At 36.6% G+C, this 18976-nt stretch overlaps 1 protein-coding gene across 1 annotated transcript in view; it reads right to left on the reverse strand.

Annotated features, from left to right (window-relative positions):
* The window catches only part of rsh (radish), a 370766-nt gene that overhangs the window by 140673 nt on the left and 211117 nt on the right, over positions 1-18976 (reverse strand). Inside the window, exon 4 of the mRNA XM_069825057.1 lies at positions 2382-2838. Coding sequence (XP_069681158.1) covers positions 2382-2838 — 457 coding nt within the window. The remainder of the gene's footprint in view (positions 1-2381; positions 2839-18976) is intronic.

The raw sequence follows: 18976 nt of genomic DNA on the forward strand, positions 1-18976 counted from the left end.
TTCTTTTTTTTTCGCGGGACAATTACTTGTAATTTGTGTAAAATAAGAATCATAATTTACGCGGCTAACCTTGGATTGATGTCACTGTTTCGCCTGCAACATTTCGTTTAGCCTACCCGCTATACAAGTAAGTCGGAGAAGTTGCCGCGGAGCCACGGCGAATACGCCATGGTTGCTGCAGTGACGCCAGGTCTAATGGACAGCGAAATCCACGTAGAATAAATAATGCTTCATTATGACGCTACGTGTGAACGGTGGACACAGGGACGCAGCGTTAACGAAATAATTGGACGCGCGTCTTCATGACGCTAGTTTGCATCGGGCCTTAGTGTGAGAAAAACACACTGAGTACGGTTTCATTTCTTTTAAATAGGCAACATTTTTTGGAATTTTTTTGTGAGCTAAATTGTTACTTTTTTTTTAATGACCTGGGATATATTTTTAAAACGTCATTAATACACGTATCTTTAAGACATATTTTGTTTCAAATAAATTTTCAACTGAAGAGTTATCTAATAATTCATTTCTGCACAAAAACGTTCCTCCAGATACGATGTCTGCAACGTCTTAGTTACCACTTTGACTTGAGTAGGAACGGAACTTGTGGACGAATAGCAATCGTATATTGCGATACAATGGTACAAGATGCATTGTAATAGAATGGACGAAAAGTTAGGAAAGAAAAGACGGAATCGAGTCTTTTTTATTTCCGAGATTCTCTTAAGAACTTAATATATGTTTATTGTTAAACATTTTTTTACACGATCATATTTTTGGATTGCAAATAATGTATCAATTTTACGAAATGTTTTGTATTGAAAATATAGAGTAAATTTATTTTAAAGGGCTTTGCGTATTATTTCATTGTAGTCTAAAAAATAACTAAGTAACCGCAAGAATAGAGTTTCTTGATGTTCCGCCATTTTAGTCAAAGTATCTATTATACATTTAAGAAGCAAGTAAATATTACAAATTTGTTGCTGTGGCAAATAGTAAATGAATCATAAGTTAAACTCATTATAAGAAAAATTGGTTGATAATGATCAACTTACATTATAGGTATTGCAATAGTAATATACGTTACAAGAGCGGTATGTTGACGTTTTCATGTTCGAGGAAAAGATTGAAAAAGCGAAACGTAGTTGAGCTTTTTTAATTTCCGAGAACATGAAAACAAACATACCGCTCGTGTATCGTACATTATTTTGTGCGAAGATAGTTTATTACATACCTGAAAGAGGAATTTCTAATTAGTTGCAATGAAATCTCCATCTTGGTTTCTGTTCAATGACGGCAAATTTGCAAAACAAATATATCTATCTTCAACATTGTTACTTTAAAATGTTTTCTGTGTTTACTATACTCCAGCAGGCCGTGATATACGTCTATCTTTTTTTTTCCCCCAGTCTATGTTGAGTCTGGAATCTTGTTGATTTTTTCACGGCTTCCTTAATGTTACTTGCATTACAAATGCAGTAACTTTTGTGGTGTTGTAGAGTTTACTTAATTTTTGCAAATATTTAAAAACAATAATTAACAGTGCAATTTAGGTGAAATTGCAATTTATAATTATTACTATATTGAACGTCTCTAAAAATAATATGTTAAAAGCCTAAAGCAGTAAAATGAATGTGACGCTTAAGCGGTAAGAACAGGGAAATTGTTATGTGTGTTACGTTGGGAATACTGAATGTGGAATTTCACACTTACCGCATATTGGTTGTGTGCGGAAAGCAAGCAAATACGCACGATCTCGCACAAAAAGTTGTTACAGGCAATTACTGCATTTCTGTATTAAGGGACGTATATAGTATTTACTAGTCGAGGACGGGTTTGCAATTAAGTACTGCGAGAATAGAAAATTCTGTTTAACTGACAAATTACATTATGTTTTTCCACTCCCACATTTTACATAATATAAATATGTTTCTTCATTTTCATTATTTAATATCAGATCTGTTGGGATGGTCGTAGAGTTTCGAGCATTCTTTTGTTTGTTGCTATGCGACTGTTGAAGGAAACATTTTCACTTACTTCCCTAGGGAAGCAATGTGACTCACGTCCCGTCGTCAATAGCAACCAACACTATCACGGTGAAATCCATTTACTTTCCTAAAAAGAAGCTAATAACAGCATACTTACGGTAGTAGGAGAGAAAAAAGGCATTTTCTGTGGTTTCCATATAAGAAAGTGTTATTTTTCTTGTAAATTGATTAAACCTAATATGCATTATTGGCGCCTTGAAGAAAATAATGAAAGAGGAAGTAAATATACGGAGAACAGAAAGAGAGAGCAAAGATGCGGATAAAGTAAATGAAAGTTGAGAACCGAAAAAAAAGAACGAAATAATGAGAAAGCCAAGGAAGCAGATTGTGACTCACCGGAACTGGTCGCGGCTGTTGAGCGTCTCCTGCTTGATGCTGAGGATGACGGGCCCCAGGTCCTCGTCGTTGGTGAAGTAGTTCCAGTGCTCCGTGCCGTAGAAGTACTTCTCGTACGTCTCCTGCTCCACGGACGTGAGTTCGAAGCCCTGGTTCTTCTCCCACTGCTCCTCGATGGCAGTCTTCTTCTTGGGCAGGTCGTCGTCCTCCTCGTCGTCTTCGAGCAGGCAGTGGTCCGCGGCCCCCGAGGTGCCCTCGCCCGCCCCCTCGTCCGCGCCGCCCCCGTCGTCCTCGCGGTCCCGGTGGCCTTCCTCGTCCTCCTCTTCCTCCTCGTGGATCTCGTGCTCCGACTCGGACTCGTCCCAGATCGTGTCCGACGCGATTTTCTGCCGCGAGCACTCGATCCAGTAGCCCGGCGTGGGGATCAGGTTGTGCGGGAACTCCTCGCAGAACTCGTCTGCAAGCACACACAACACCCTGTACAACTGAGACCACCAGCACACAGGGGGATGATCAGGTTGTGCGGGAACTCCTAACAGAACTCGTCTGCAAGCACACACAACATCCTGTACAACCCAGACCACCAGCACACAGGGGGATGATCAGATTGTGCGGGAACTAACAGAACTCGTCTGCAAGCACACACAACACCCTGTACAACTCAGACCACCAGCACACAGGGGGATGATCAGGTTGTGCGGGAACTCCTAACAGAACTCGTCTGCAAGCACACACAACACCCTGTACAACCCAGACCACCAGCACACAGGGGGATGATCAGGTTGTGCGGGAACTCCTAACAGAACTCGTCTGCAAGCACACACAACACCCTGTACAACTCAGACCACGCAGCACACCAGGGGAATGATCAGGTTGTGCGGGAACTCCTAACAGAACTCGTCTGCAAGCACACACAACACCCTGTACAACTCAGACCACCAGCACACCAGGGGGATGATCAGGTTGTGCGGGAACTCCTAACAGAACTCGTCTGCAAGCACACACAACACCCTGTACAACTCAGACCACGCAGCACACCAGGGGAATGATCAGGTTGTGCGGGAACTCCTAACAGAACTCGTCTGCAAGCACACACAACACCCTGTACAACTCAGACCACCAGCACACCAGGGGGATGATCAGGTTGTGCGGGAACTCCTAACAGAACTCGTCTGCAAGCACACACAACACCCTGTACAACTCAGACCACCAGCACACCAGGGGGATGATCAGGTTGTGCGGGAACTCCTAACAGAACTCGTCTGCAAGCACACACAACACCCTGTACAACTCAGACCACCAGCACACCAGGGGGATGATCAGGTTGTGCGGGAACTCCTAACAGAACTCGTCTGCAAGCACACACAACACCCTGTACAACTCAGACCACGCAGCACACCAGGGGAATGATCAGGTTGTGCGGGAACTCCTAACAGAACTCGTCTGCAAGCACACACAACACCCTGTACAACTCAGACCACCAGCACACCAGGGGGATGATCAGGTTGTGCGGGAACTCCTAACAGAACTCGTCTGCAAGCACACACAACACCCTGTACAACTCAGACCACCAGCACACCAGGGGGATGATCAGGTTGTGCGGGAACTCCTAACAGAACTCGTCTGCAAGCACACACAACACCCTGTACAACTCAGACCACGCAGCACACCAGGGGAATGATCAGGTTGTGCGGGAACTCCTAACAGAACTCGTCTGCAAGCACACACAACACCCTGTACAACTCAGACCACCAGCACACCAGGGGGATGATCAGGTTGTGCGGGAACTCCTAACAGAACTCGTCTGCAAGCACACACAACACCCTGTACAACTCAGACCACCAGCACACCAGGGGGATGATCAGGTTGTGCGGGAACTCCTCACAGAACTCGTCTGCAAGCATACACAACACCCTGTACTAACGTCGAGAGAGCAGGTGATAACGACATTTAATTTGGTGAGATAGACCAAGAATAAAGTCCAATTACCAACATAATAATAAAAATATATCAACACGCTAATATACTAAACCAGTGGACTTATAAATTTCTTAAAATAATAATGATAAATTGGACAATTTATAAATTCCCGTAATAAAAAATAAAGGAATTCAGATTTACAGGTGTAATAAAGGTATTGTTCCATTAGCCATAAAATGACCTGACATTCCCTTTATAGTCAGGAGAAACCTCGCAAAAAGTCCAAGCAGTAGTGAGTCCACACGGGAATCGAACTCTCGCCTGAGTGAAGCCGAGGATCAGTAGGCAATCGCACCACCATCTGAGCTACGCCGGTAGCAGCGCTGCACACTGGCTGATAACGCTGTGATCAACTTGGTTGGTTCTATCCTTTAGTTATATTTTGGCTCTAAAATATATTTGCTTATTTACTGCCACAAATGGAGTATTAATTCGTATTAACGGCCCATTGGCACATTTCCATAAACATTTCCGAATATACAGGGTTAGTTAAAAGTCCCGCACCACCTAAATAACTTTTGAAGCATGTGGTTCAGTGACATGAAACTTGGTATGTGGGGATAACCATATACTAAGAACTCAATAATGGTATTACTGAGTTTTTTTGTACTTCCTGTTTAACCGGAAGTAACTTCAACTCTTTTATTTTAAATGGAACACCCAATATATATTTTTTATTTTTGAATAGTGCTCATTAAGAGCTTTTCAAAAAGTACCCACACTCGATACTCCTGTACAAATTCAGTGTTGCTAAATAAAAATGGAAGTGGTGCAAGATATTCCTAAAGCCTGGTTAAATCATTCCTTAAATGGTTTCTATGATCGAGTGACACATTGTAAAGCAGCTGAGGGCTACCAATTTGAACACATGATTTAGAAGGTGAGCTAGCTTTGTTTTGTTTTTGTCAAGGAAGGAGTATTTTATTATTTTAATATTCGATACACTTTTCTGTTTTCTTGACTTAGCAACACTGAATTTGTACAGAAGTATCAAGTGTGGGTACTTTTTGAAAAGCTCTTAATGAGCACTATTCAAAAATAAAAAAAAAATATATTGGGTTTTCTATTTAAAATAAGAGAGTTGGAGTTACGTCCGGTTAAACCGGAAGTAGAAAAAAATCGATAATACCATTATTGAGTTCTTAGCATATGGTTATCCACACATACCAAGCTTCATGTCACTGAACCGTATGCTTCAAAAGTTATTTAGGTGGTGCGGGACTTTTAACTAACCCTGTATAACAAAAAACTTCGTGAACTTAACTACACGATAGGGAACTTGCTATTGCTACGCACGCACGCAATACTTACATATCTATGGTACACACGGTACGTTCGTCTACAGGGTGGAAGAGGGCCATAAATTATTAAAATAAATAAATGAAGACTCTATTATGCGTTTACTAATTAAGTGCTAATTAGAAAATTACGCTGAAGGACTGACAAGTTTGGCAACAGCGCATCGCCGGCTCATCAACGAATACACACACTAACTCACGTCGAATAGCAGAATTTCATCCGTTAGTTACTGCAGCAAGGTTGACTTCCTAATGGCAGGACACATGTTAATTATTTAATTTAATTTGCAAGAAAACCGTAGATTTTGTCCAAAAACTACAAAGCAACAAATCATTCCTTATCAGTTTCTCTATAGATCATCATCATCTTCCTAACAAGTATTAGGCCAAGTGGCCTGTTACGGTCTCAAAGTAGAATTTTCAGTCCATCTCTTCTTTGGACGGCCTAGAGATCTTTTGCCATATGGATGGTAATGAAGCAGTGCTTTTGGAATTCTGCATCGATTCATTCGTTCGAGATGACCCTTCCACTGAAGTTGATATTTGCTGATGAACTGTATAATGGGTTCTATTTGAAGTTCTTGCATTAGGTCCTCATTTTTTTATGATCCCAGCGAGTATATCCAGCTATTGCTCTCATAAACCTCATTTGACTTGCTGTTATTCTACTGAAATCTTTATTCTTCACAGTCCACAGATATGAGTAAAATCAGGATAGAGTAAACAGTGTTAACATTCAGGCGAAATTACTTTTTCTGAGATAATTCATTTGGGACTAATACAGTATTAGAATTGTTTGCTCTACTCCATCGAAGGAATAAGTTGTTAGAGTCTGCACATTTATGTCAGTTCCACCCTGTACAAACATACATTTCGTTTCAAAATCTGATAATCCTTTGCATTTAGGTTGCCCTATCCCTAAATGATCCATAGCATGAGAAAATTTGTATCTATTTTCCACTTCGTCTGCTTCTTATTATTTTTCTTGAATTTAATTTTTAAGTTAAAAAGCTTAAATTTGTAATTTAAAAGCAAATAAATAAGCAAACATAAAACTCATTAAATAAATTATAAAACAAAAATCGGACTTAAATAAAAACCAAAGATTATATACAATGAAAAAAAAGTAAAAGCCGTATTACATACACACATACATGCATACAGTCAACACCTGCAGAGTAACGGTTAGTGAATCTGGCCGCGAAACCAGGTGGCCCGGTTTCGATTCTCGGTCAGGGCAAGTTACTGGTTGAGGTTTTTGCCGGGGTTTTCCCTCAACCCAATATGAGGAAATGCTGGTTAACTAGCATTAACTTCCCATGATTGTACGAGAAGATTCGAAGAGAACGGCAGTTACGTAGACTTTCGGCTCCCCCCTACTACCATTAATGCACAACACAATGTCAATACGGCGGTTGATGTCGTCTGCGATACAACAAACTTTTCTGTTGATTTTCGAGTTCGTCATTTTTTTCCGGTTATTATTTAAGTTGTGTTAACTCTCGCTAGTGGTTTTATATTTTATTTTATCCGTCTTAGTATTTATTTTATTACTGTAAATATTTTTGTTTTATTATTACTAATAATATTATTATTTTTTATTTTTTTATTTTATTGGGTTATTTTACGACGCTGTATCAACATATAGGTTATTTAGCGTCTGAATGATATGAAGGTGATAATGCCGGTGAAATGAGTCCGGGGTCCAGCACCGAAAGTTACCCAGCATTTGCTCGTATTGGGTTGAGGGAAAACTCCGGACAAAACTTCAACCAGGTAAATTGCCCCGACCGGGATTCGAACCCGGACCACCTGGATTCGCAGCCAGACGCGCTGACCGTTACTCCACAGGTGTGGACTTATTATTATTATTATTATTATTATTATTATTATTAATGAATTAATTTGTATTACTATCTTTGTATCATCTCCGTCACTGATATTCCATTATTATTATTATTATTATTATTATTAATGAATTAATTTGTATTACTATCTTTGTATCATCTCCGTCACTGATATTCCATTATTATTATTATTATTATTATTATTATTATTATTATTATTATTATATTAACTCCATTGAACTTTGGTCTGACATTAATGGAATGAAAATTAATGAAACAAAAACTTTTGTCATTTCGTACTCTCGAAAAACTACTTCCATAAAATTTAATTATGCTCTTAATAACGCCTGTATTATTAGGAAAAATTCTATAAAAGATCTTTGTGTACTACTCGATTCTAAATTATACTTTCACGATCATGTTCAATATATTTATAATCATTCAATAAGAATGCTTGGTTTAATAAGGTCTATAACTTATTCTTTTTCTACTCCATAGTCACTATTAATTCTATACTTTACTTTGGTTCGCTCTAAACTTGAATATGCATCTGTAGCCTGGAATTCCATTACTTCAACCGATTCGGTTAAATTGGAAAATATTCAAAGAAAATTTATTTCCTTTTGTGCTTTTCGATATATACCCAATTCCACTGACTTTAACTATGATATTACCTGTAAATATTTTAACTGTTGTAGCCTTTATGCTAGACGTCTAAATCTTGATTATCAATTTCTTTGCAAAGTTATCAAGGGTGATATTGATTATGAGTCTATCATAAACAATATCAGCCTTCGTATTCCTACAAAAGGTTTAAGATTTCAAAAAATTTTTTATAACCGAAATTCAAAATCACTTTCTCCAGTCTGTAGATGCATAAAATATGCCAATTTGCATGGGCACAATTTAGATCCTTTTAAGGTATAGTTTCGTTTTGATTATTAGTTTTTACTGTTTGTACTCAATTGTATTCATGTATGTTTTTGTTATTTATGATATTATTTATTTTTGTTTTGCACCTTTGTATCTTCTGTTTGTGTATTGTGCTGAACTATAATTGGCCTCTGGCTGTTGTTCAGCACACAAATATTAATAATAAATAAAATAAATAAATAAATAAATAAATAAATAAATTACTGTTATTATTATTATTATTATTAATGAATTAATTTGTATCACTGTCTTTGTATCATCTCCGTCACTGATATTCCATTATTATTATTATTGTTATTATTATTATTATTATTATTATTGTTACTATTTTTTCTATCATCAACACTATTATTGATCTCTGTAATATTTTTGTAGACTACTGGACTGTACCCGAGCACGAGCATATGCTCATTTCGGGTATCTATTCATATGTATCATTTCAAATGTAAATTGTGAATAAATTTGAATTTGAATTTGAACTTTCGGTGCTGGACTCCGGGACTCATTTCACCGGCAGTATCACTTTCATCTCATTCAGACGCTAAATAACCTAAGCTGTTGGTACAGCATCCTAAAATAACTACTAAAAACATACATACATACATTCATTACGTACGTATTACGCTGTCTTTGAATAACATTTTTCTCACATTTCAGTCAACAAATATAATGAAGCTAACTCAGGAATATTAAATTATCCTGTTTGCCTAGAGCCTACATAACTGGATTTCACCTTACAGCCCCTTAGTTTACGCAACTTCCACAACTTCATAATGGAAACGAATCCCAAGAAGTATCCATGAAGTTTTATTGCTCCGGATTTCGTAATTCAGATGTTTGCAACGCGAGGAGCGCTGGGAGGGCTTGTTTACGTCGCATCGATCGGCCCTACGAGGCGTTTATTGAGCGATGCTACGTTGTTCAGAGGATCAGGAAACAATTGCATAACGCAACAAAACACCAACGAAACAAACGAGAAGCGATAACGCAACACAGCTTCCGAAAACTTCCCTCCTCGTGCGAAGAGAGTGATCCAGGCTGACGTGTGCATTGATACATCGCCCAGAATTCCTCAAGTGACGGCACCAAACTTTCCCTCTGCCGTGCTTTGGTGAGAATGAAGAAAATATGGTAAGAAGATTACCCTGTTTCTCCGCGATCTTGTGGTACATCATGTATACAGGATGTTCAACGTTTATATTTTGAAATTAATCCTCAACATTTACATTGCTTATGCTATAGGGCCTATTATACAGAAGAAAACTTCCCGCCCTTTGTATTGTATTGTATTGTATTTATTAACATTCCATGGTATTCATACATTGCTTACAGCTAGAATATGGAACAAGTCAAAAAACTTAATACTATTATAAAGTCTTAATTTATAGTCACAGTCTAGATGAAATATATACAGAAGAGATTTACAATATAGTCTACTAGTACAACACAAAGTTTTAGTATCAATTTCATGAAGCGTTATTGAATGTCATGAATTCACCTACAGAATAGAAGGCGTGAGAAATTAGGTACTTCTTTAATTTGGCCCTAAATAATCTTATGTTTTGGGTTTCATTTTTTATATCGATAGGGAGGCTATTAAAATGTTTACTGCCATATAACGCACTCCTTTTTGATAGCACGATAGACTTGCCGATGGAGTATGAAAGTCATTTTTTGACGTGTATTTATGCTATGAACTGTTGAATTAGTTACAAAGTTTTCAGATTATATACGAGGAAGATTATTAATGAAAAGATATACTGACAAGCCATGGGCATTATTTGTAGTTTTTTGAAAATAGTCCTACACGATTCCCTAGATTTGGCACCTACTATTATTCTAATTACTCTTTTTTGTAATAGAAATATACTGTTGCAATCTGTGGAATTTCCCCAGAATATTATTCCAAAACTCATTACCGAGTGGAAGCATGCAAAGTATATTGTTTTTAAGGTATTGATATTTACTATCTTTTGCATAGACCTAATAGCAAAACAAGCTGAATTTAGTTTGGGGGTAATTTCTTTAATATGATTTTTCCAATTTAACACATCGATTTTTAAGCCAAGAAATTTGGTTGTTGTTGTTTCTCATAAGGATCTATTTTTTAATTATTGCTAGAAATTTGCGACGTTGAATTTGGACAGGATTTAAACTGACTGAGCACATTGGGAATTAAATCAATGTCTTTCTCAAAACACGCTATGAGACGTTTCATAACTTATAATTTTTATCTCTGAAAGGGAGCAAAAACGACCAAATTATATTAAACTTTTCTATCTGAAATTAATGACCTTGTGGTTCACCCTGAATACAACTAAGACTTACTCAATTTAGACCATATTTTGCCGGAAGCTCGCAAAGTACCAAACGCTACTGATTAAAATTCCACGTCTCTCTTTGCGGAAAGTACTGAAAGCTATTGGATTCCAGTACAGCAGAAACGAGGTCAATAAGAAATATTTCTAACGTGGCGATATTTTTTGCCATAGCAACGAATTTTTAAGAACAATTATGGGAATTAGGAAAACCTACAATATTATTAGGAGTAATGAAATTATTTTTATGCTCGACCATGCCGAAATGTAGTAATTATACACCTGGTAACAGACCTTTAATGGACCTCATTAAAGTACGCCTATTCATTAAAGGTCAGGTCTTTCAGCCAATGACGACTCAGGTTACAACTGTTCAGCCAATGACAGGTCAGCTTTCTACCGTTATAAAACCGCAAGTATCGATTATTCTCTGATATGCAATCGAAAGAGAATTAGCGAAAAGTCACGGAGGCTGGAAATCCAATACTGTCGCAGAAGGTTATGTTCTGTTACTATAATAATTAGCGTTAATTGTAAATAATATTCAAATAAATTCAATTTGTCATTCGTTTTTCAATGTCTAATTTAATTTCAATGTTATCTCTGTAGGTTCTTATGGCCTAGCAAGGTCAATGTGAACATCTGTTCCTCGGAAAAAATCAATACTTTCGCGTCTGCGCACATCTCACAACATAGGGACATTCGTCAAGGTCAGATACAAAGAAAATTAATAATATCAAGTTAGAAATATGGTCGAGCATAAAAAGTCGTATGAAACTCGCATATAATGGTAATTAAGATGCTCGTATGAAAATTATGAAACTCGCTTGCGCTCGTTTCATAAATATCCATACTCGCTTCTTAATTACATTCATTATAGGCTCGTTGCATAATGTACTATTATTACAGTTCTGCATTATATTCTTTCATGCTCGACCATGCCGAAATGTAGTAATTATACACCTGGTAGCAGCCCTTTAATGGACCTCATTAAAGTACACCTATTCATTAAACTTCAGGTGTTCCACCAATCAGAAAACATCATTGTAGCAATATGAAAGCGCAAGTATCGATTATTCTCAGATATGCAATCCAAACACAACTAGCGAAACGTCACGGAGGCTGGAAATCGAATACTGTCGCAGAAGGTTATGTTCTGTTACTATAATAATTAGCGTTAATTGTAAATAATATTCAAATAAATTCAATTTGTCATCTCGTTTTTCGATGTCTAAATGAATTTCAAGGTTATATCAAGATTAATGTTTATTTTACTCTCTAGATTATATCAAGGTCAATGTCGACATTTGTTTCTCGGAAAAAATCAATACTTTCGCGTCTGCGCACATCTCACAATTTACGAGGTATTGCACAAGGTCAGTTCCGCTCCCCAGTCAGATAAGAATAACATGAATACTTATGAATAATTTCAAGTTAGAAAAATGGTCGAGCATAAAAAGTCGTATGAAACTTGCCTATAATGGTAATTAAGACGCTCGTATGAAAATTATGAAACGAGCGCAAGCGCTCGTTTCATAAACATACTCGCGTCTTAATTACTACCATTATAGGCTCGTTGCATAATGTACTATTAGTTGAATTTGTTTCGGTGAACTTAGTTTAAAACAACCCACACGCTAGCCCCGCCTGGAAGTGGATGTGGTAGACGGTTTTAAATTTAAGCGGGATCTTTCCTATTTATGAAAAACAGAGTATACTAATATCTGAAATATCCGTCGATTCACATTTTCAAATTCATTAATCTGTACCGCCAAGAATGCGTTTTCTTTCTCACAAGTCATTATTTTCGAGGACGATTGCTGTAAACGGACAAGCGTCGTTGGAGCATCCCTTTTCATTATTCTAGAATGCTCTCTCATTACACAGCGCGAAGCCATTGCATACACAAAAACTTATTCCATTCTTTGCCCTCATTTGCGGATGGCAATGAAGTTAACTACTGCAATGAAAGTGCACGTTAACATACTTATGAAAGCAGATAATATTTTCTTGGCCGTCGGTTTTGAATATTCAACAATATGGAAATGAAGTCTGCCTGCCAAGGTCTGGTCCGGACCGCACTGACAACACGTCTTCAAGTGTATTGATTATGAATGCAAAATAGGTAGCCTACTATATCGCAACTGTTGATAATAATGCAACTTACACTCATCTTTGTCAACTTTATGCATTTTACAATAATTGAATTTCTTTCTTACTTCGTTAATAATGTACGCTAACTAAATTTATTGTTAACTAGCCGTACCCGTGCGCTCCGCTGCACCTGTTAGAAATAAATATAAAGTAATTACATAATTAAAATAGGACATTTGATCCAGGGAAAAACTTTTACAACAGCGCAAGATAATCTGCTTCGCTCATTACCCAATTTTTTTTGCATTGCATTAATTGCATATATATTTTATGTATTTTAACACGATTCAATTGAGCATAGTTAAAATTTGAATTATAAAATAATGGATTGCTAAGCTAACGTACTATTACTGCATACTAAATCAATACACTCTCGTTGTTCGTTAATTCTCTGAGATAAAAATGAATGTATACATAAAAATTATTTTAGGAAATACATGAAACGAATGTACAGGATAGCCTATCAAGTTTTCCGTGCATAAGAAGCTATTTTAATCTTACCTGTCCTCAATTTACTCAGAAGTTACTGTAATAACATTATAGTATTATGTCCATCTAGAGAAACTACACTTTCCAATGATGAAATAATAATTAATTATACAAATCGGTTAATTTAGCTTCCGATATTAATTCATACAAACACAGAAACATTGTCTGTAGGCTATCTTTCATAGTTTTCGATTGTTGCTGTCCAAGGCCCCTTATAGACGAAGTCATTTGTTTTTTAATTCATTACTCGGCCTTAGATGGCAGTTACTTTAATTTTAAAACTCATTTATCTCATTAAATATCAGTCCTATCAAAATTTTGTAAAGAATAAAACTTATCGCAAATCATTTTTAAAGAAACTTTTGCTATGTAACATTTTTCATAAAAATCAATAATAAGCGAGATATTTCGATTTATTTAATTCAGGGCCCCTTATAACCCCCTTTTAAATAAAGTATTTTGAATGCCATATAGCCTAAAATCTAAGTTACAACGAGCTTCATTTATATGCCAATTTTCATATAAATCGGTTCAGCCATTATCGCGTGAAAAGGTAACAAACATACAGACAGACATACAAACAAAAATTTCAAAAAAGCGATTTTCGGTTTCAGGGTGGTTAATTATATATGTTAGGACCAATTATTTTTGGAAAATCGAAAATTACCAGAAAAATTTCGGCTACAGATTTATTATTAGTATAGATGAAATGTTTATTAAAGAACTAAAAGGCTCTTTATAACATTGTTTTATTTAATATTGATCACATTTACAGTTCATGTAAATCTATTATTATATTGAACAAGCAGTCGCGGACAGCCGATGAGGGGTGGTCCTCCAGCTTGGGGGTTGGGCGAAGGGCTAACAACCCATCACCGTAAACAACAGTTTGTTACGAAACCTTCGAATAAGTATTAAAATGGATTTGAGGGAGGTGATGATAGAGAATGGATTAATCTTGCTTAGGATAGGGACCGATGGCGGGCTTATGTGAGGGTGGCAATGAACTTCCGAGTTCCTTAAAAGCCCTAAGTAAGTAGATCTATTATTACATTAAAGAACTACTACATCTTGTAAAATTTTCGTTCTTTTTTATGTGAACACATAGAATGCCATTCCAGAGAGTTGACCGAAACATTTTCAGGTCACTTTGTCGCGCCTATAATTTCTAAACTACACGACATATTACGAAGAAGTAAACGGCGATCGACAGACAAAGGGTCAATGTATGCAACGTCATCTTGAGTTGGAGTAGGTGACGTCATTCAACGGTACGCAGGAGGAAGTAAAATTGAGACAAGAATAGTCGCGCGACTCGAGAATTCCGAAGCGATAGAATGTTTGCAGTGGTGTCAAACGATTCGTAACGAACAAAGGTCGGGAAGTCAAATTGGAAATATTCGCGAGTGAAATTGAGTGAAGAAAGAAAATTCAGAATGTCGAGACATATGCAGTGCAAATGGGAGCGGCCGTATAAGCAACGGGTAGCAAACGATAGCTCACGATGGTTACTATAGCAACCGACATATTTACTATCAATGGATACAAGCTGGTGACCGTTATAAATTAAATTATATGTGACTACTAAATGTGAGTGAATTTCTTCATTCTTATACCTTACATTGAACATTCCATCCCGAGAGATGTATAAAACTTGCGGGTGTGTCTTCGATACAGCCAACCCCGATCTTTTGCGTTGTCCCCACTCTCTTACACGTTTATTTTCACTCATATTGGCAAGTTTTGGGTTTGCAGGTTCACTATTTTTACTTTCATGTACTCTGATTGCGACTTTTTGTTTACGTAATGATGAAATAGCGACTCTTGTAAAATATTTATCAATTAAAACCTTCACGAACGATATATTAGATCGTTTCACTTTTTAAATTTTGAATATCCAGCCTCCCTTGTGTAAGTGGACTCGTCCAGCTATAGTCGCGACGCTGTTATTCCCGGCGTGACTCCTCCTCTTTGCTTACGTCTTAGGAAGTGAAGGCTCTATAAAGTCTAGGTAGGTAGTATCGTTCGCCATTTTTGTTCTTTCGTTGCCGAGCTACCATACGAGGAATCTATTTGCCACACCGTTAAACATTATCATGTCGTAGCTCCTATGATAATAAATCAAACGCACTGTAATTGAGCACATAATTGAGCGGCAAATAACGTCCACGTGTGCTTTCTGCGAACGCCAACGAAAGAGCCAAAATGGCGGGCGATTATATTAAGTATTTATCGAGCCTTAAGAAATGAATAACGTCTTCCTCAGCGAATCACAATACGCACACGTTTAAATGTAGCCGACCTGCAATGCGATTGGCTGCCGGAAATTAGAGCGATAGATATCGGGAATGCTGACAGTACGTCAATTGCAGACAACCATTTTTTTCAGATTTACATTTTCTCTAACGAGAACGTAAAATAAAAAAAATTGACAGAATTAATAATACTATTACTACTTACTGGCTTTTAAGGAACCCGGAGGTTCATTGCCGCCCTCACATAAGCCCGCCATTGGTCCCTATCCTGAGCAAGATTAATGCAGTCATATCCCACCTCCGTCAAATCCATTTTAATATTATCTTCCCACCTACGTCTCGGCCTCCCCTAAAGTCTTTTTCCCTCCGGCTTTCCAACTAACACTCTATATGCATTTCTGGATTCGCCCATACGTGCTACATGTCCTGCCCATATCAAACGTCTGGATTTAATGTTCTTAATTATGTCAGGTGAAGGATACAATGCGTGCAGCTCTGCGTTGTGTAACTTCCTCCATTCTCCTGTAACTTCATCCCTCTAAGCCGCAAATATTTTCCTAAGAACCTTATTCTCAAACACCCTTAACCTCTGTTCCTCTCTCAAAGTGAGAGCCCAAGTTTCATAACCATACAGAACAATCGGTAATATAACTGTTTTATAAATTCTAATTTTCAGATTTTCTGACAGCAGACTGGATGATGAAAGCTTCTCAACCGAATAATAACACGCATTTTCCATATTTATTCTGCGTTTAATTTCCTCCCGAGTGTCATTTATATTTGTTACTGTTGCTCCAAGATATTTGAACTTCTCCACCTCTTCAAAAGATAAATTTCCAATTTTTATATTTCCATTTCGTATAATATTCTGGTCACGAGACATAATCAAATACTTAGTCTTTTGGGATTTACTTCCAATCCTATCGCTTTACTTGCTTCAAGTAGAATTTCCGTGTTTTCCCTAATCGTTTGTGGATTTTCTCCTAACATATTCACGTCATCCGCATAGACAAGCAGCTGATGTAACCCGTTCAATTCCAAACCCTCTCTGTTATCCTGGACTTTCCTAATGGCATACTCTAAAGCAAAGTTAAAAAGTAAAGGAGATAGTGCATCTCCTTGCTTTAGCCCGCAGTGAATTGGAAAAGCATCAGATAGAAACTAGCCTATAAGGACTGTAAGTTTCACTAAGACACATTTTAATTAATCGAACTAGAATAATAACAATAATAATAATAATAATAATAATAATAATAATAATAATAATAATAATAATAATAATAGTAATAATAATAATAGGCCTAATAATAATTTCTCAATATCAAAATACAATTAATATAAATTAATATTTCAATTTAATGTGCTCACTGCAAACAAATGAAGCGTGATACAGTAAATTCGGAATAGTGCTGCAGGCCTTTGCGGCGGTTTCCATAGAAACGAGTTTAGCTACATCAATGGTCCTTACATTACCACACATCGAACGCTCTTCATTTGTCACATAGTGTTGACTTCGTGTGCAACTTTTCAGCACGAAAACGTGTCAAGAGCAAATTTATGTATCGGTTGGCAGCTGGAAGAAATGTAGATGCCGAGAGGAGAGAAGTTCCATCGCGACTGAGTGTGACACATGCGGTTGGGGATAACGCACATTCTGATATGACACCAATCAAATGAGACACGTAACATTCATGACTGTGTATCACATTTTGTCTGAATTTTAATGAAAAATCACAAGTACCTATTTTTGGATATTGCATCATATTTCTGAGCAAAGATTTCACGTCGACGGAAAATAAAATCCGTCCACGATTCCCATTCTCTGAAAACTAGGAATTATATTGACAGAGAATGCAGCCAACCTGCAATTTTTGCTGGACATTTAGTTCTTTCTGCACATAATGTGAATAATTTCCCTTCTAAAATAAAGCCTAACATACAAAAACTGATGACTAAAATTTGGTGAAATATATTTTTTATCGCTGTATCAACTAATAGGTCGATGGAATTGGTGATATGACGCCGAGGATTTGCCATAGATTACCTAACATTTGCCTTACAACTAATGTAAACCTCGAAAAAAAAACATCCAGTTAGTCAAACGAAGAGGAAATCCACGCAACTCTGGATTAGAAAACTGAGTCCTTACTCCTGCAGGTCCTTCATGAGATGTATTCATAATAGTATTAATAATAACTTACTTATGGCGTTTACAGAACCCGAGGGTTCATTGCTGCCCTCACATAAGCCCGCCATTGGTCCCTATCCTGAGCAAGATTAATCATATCCCACCTCCCTCAAATCCATTTTAATATTATCCTCCCGTCTACGTCTCGGCATCCCTAAAGACCTCTTTTCCTCAGGTGTCCCAACTAACACTCTACACGGATTTCTGGATTCACCCGTACGTGCTACATGCTCTGCTCATCTCAAAGGTTTCGATTTAAGGTAGTAATAATAATAATAATAATAATAATAATAGTAATAGTAACACTAATAGTAATAATACTAATAGTAATAATATAATAAGAATTACTGTTCACATAACTGTAATATATATTTTTTAAATTTCTTATCAAATCTATGAACACTGTATAGTTGGCCCAACACGTGTGTTTTATCTTTGAATATAAAAATAATAACAATAATTTATTCATTTATTTTTATTTATTTAGAATATTAAAGTGCAAAACAACAGCACAAGGCCAATTACAGTTTTGCACGATACAAAACAGAACAAAACAACAAATGATGATGAGAATGAATGATAGAAAATGGCAATGAGATGAAATACAATCAATATAATAGTATACATTACTCAATTGACCAAAATGCAACAAAATAAATAGCACAAATAATATTATTAAAATTATTTCAGTGAGATAATTAAAATAATGGCAATTAAATAAAATGTATTACAAATGAATTAATGAAACCATATAAATGAAGACAGGAATCATATAATTAATATTGTAAGTTATGCAAATGACGAGAATAGTACGATACATATCTAACAATGGCATAAATAATAAAACTGACATAAAACTCGAAAAGTATTACTACACATTAAATGGATCCAAGTTCAATCCATGCAAATTAGCATATTTAATACATCTGCAGACCGGAGAGAGAGATTTAGGATTCTTATTATAAAACAATTTATGAAATCTTAAACCATTAGCAGGAATACGAAGACTGATATTGCTTATGAAAGATTCACAATCAATATCACCCTTAATGACTTTGCAAAAAAATAAATAATCAAGATCCTGACGTCTGGAGAACAAACTACCGCAATTGAAATATTCGCATTTAATCTCA

The sequence above is a fragment of the Periplaneta americana genome, chromosome 1 (assembly GCF_040183065.1).
Source record: "Periplaneta americana isolate PAMFEO1 chromosome 1, P.americana_PAMFEO1_priV1, whole genome shotgun sequence".
In the NCBI taxonomy this organism is placed as follows: Eukaryota; Metazoa; Arthropoda; class Insecta; order Blattodea; family Blattidae; genus Periplaneta; species Periplaneta americana.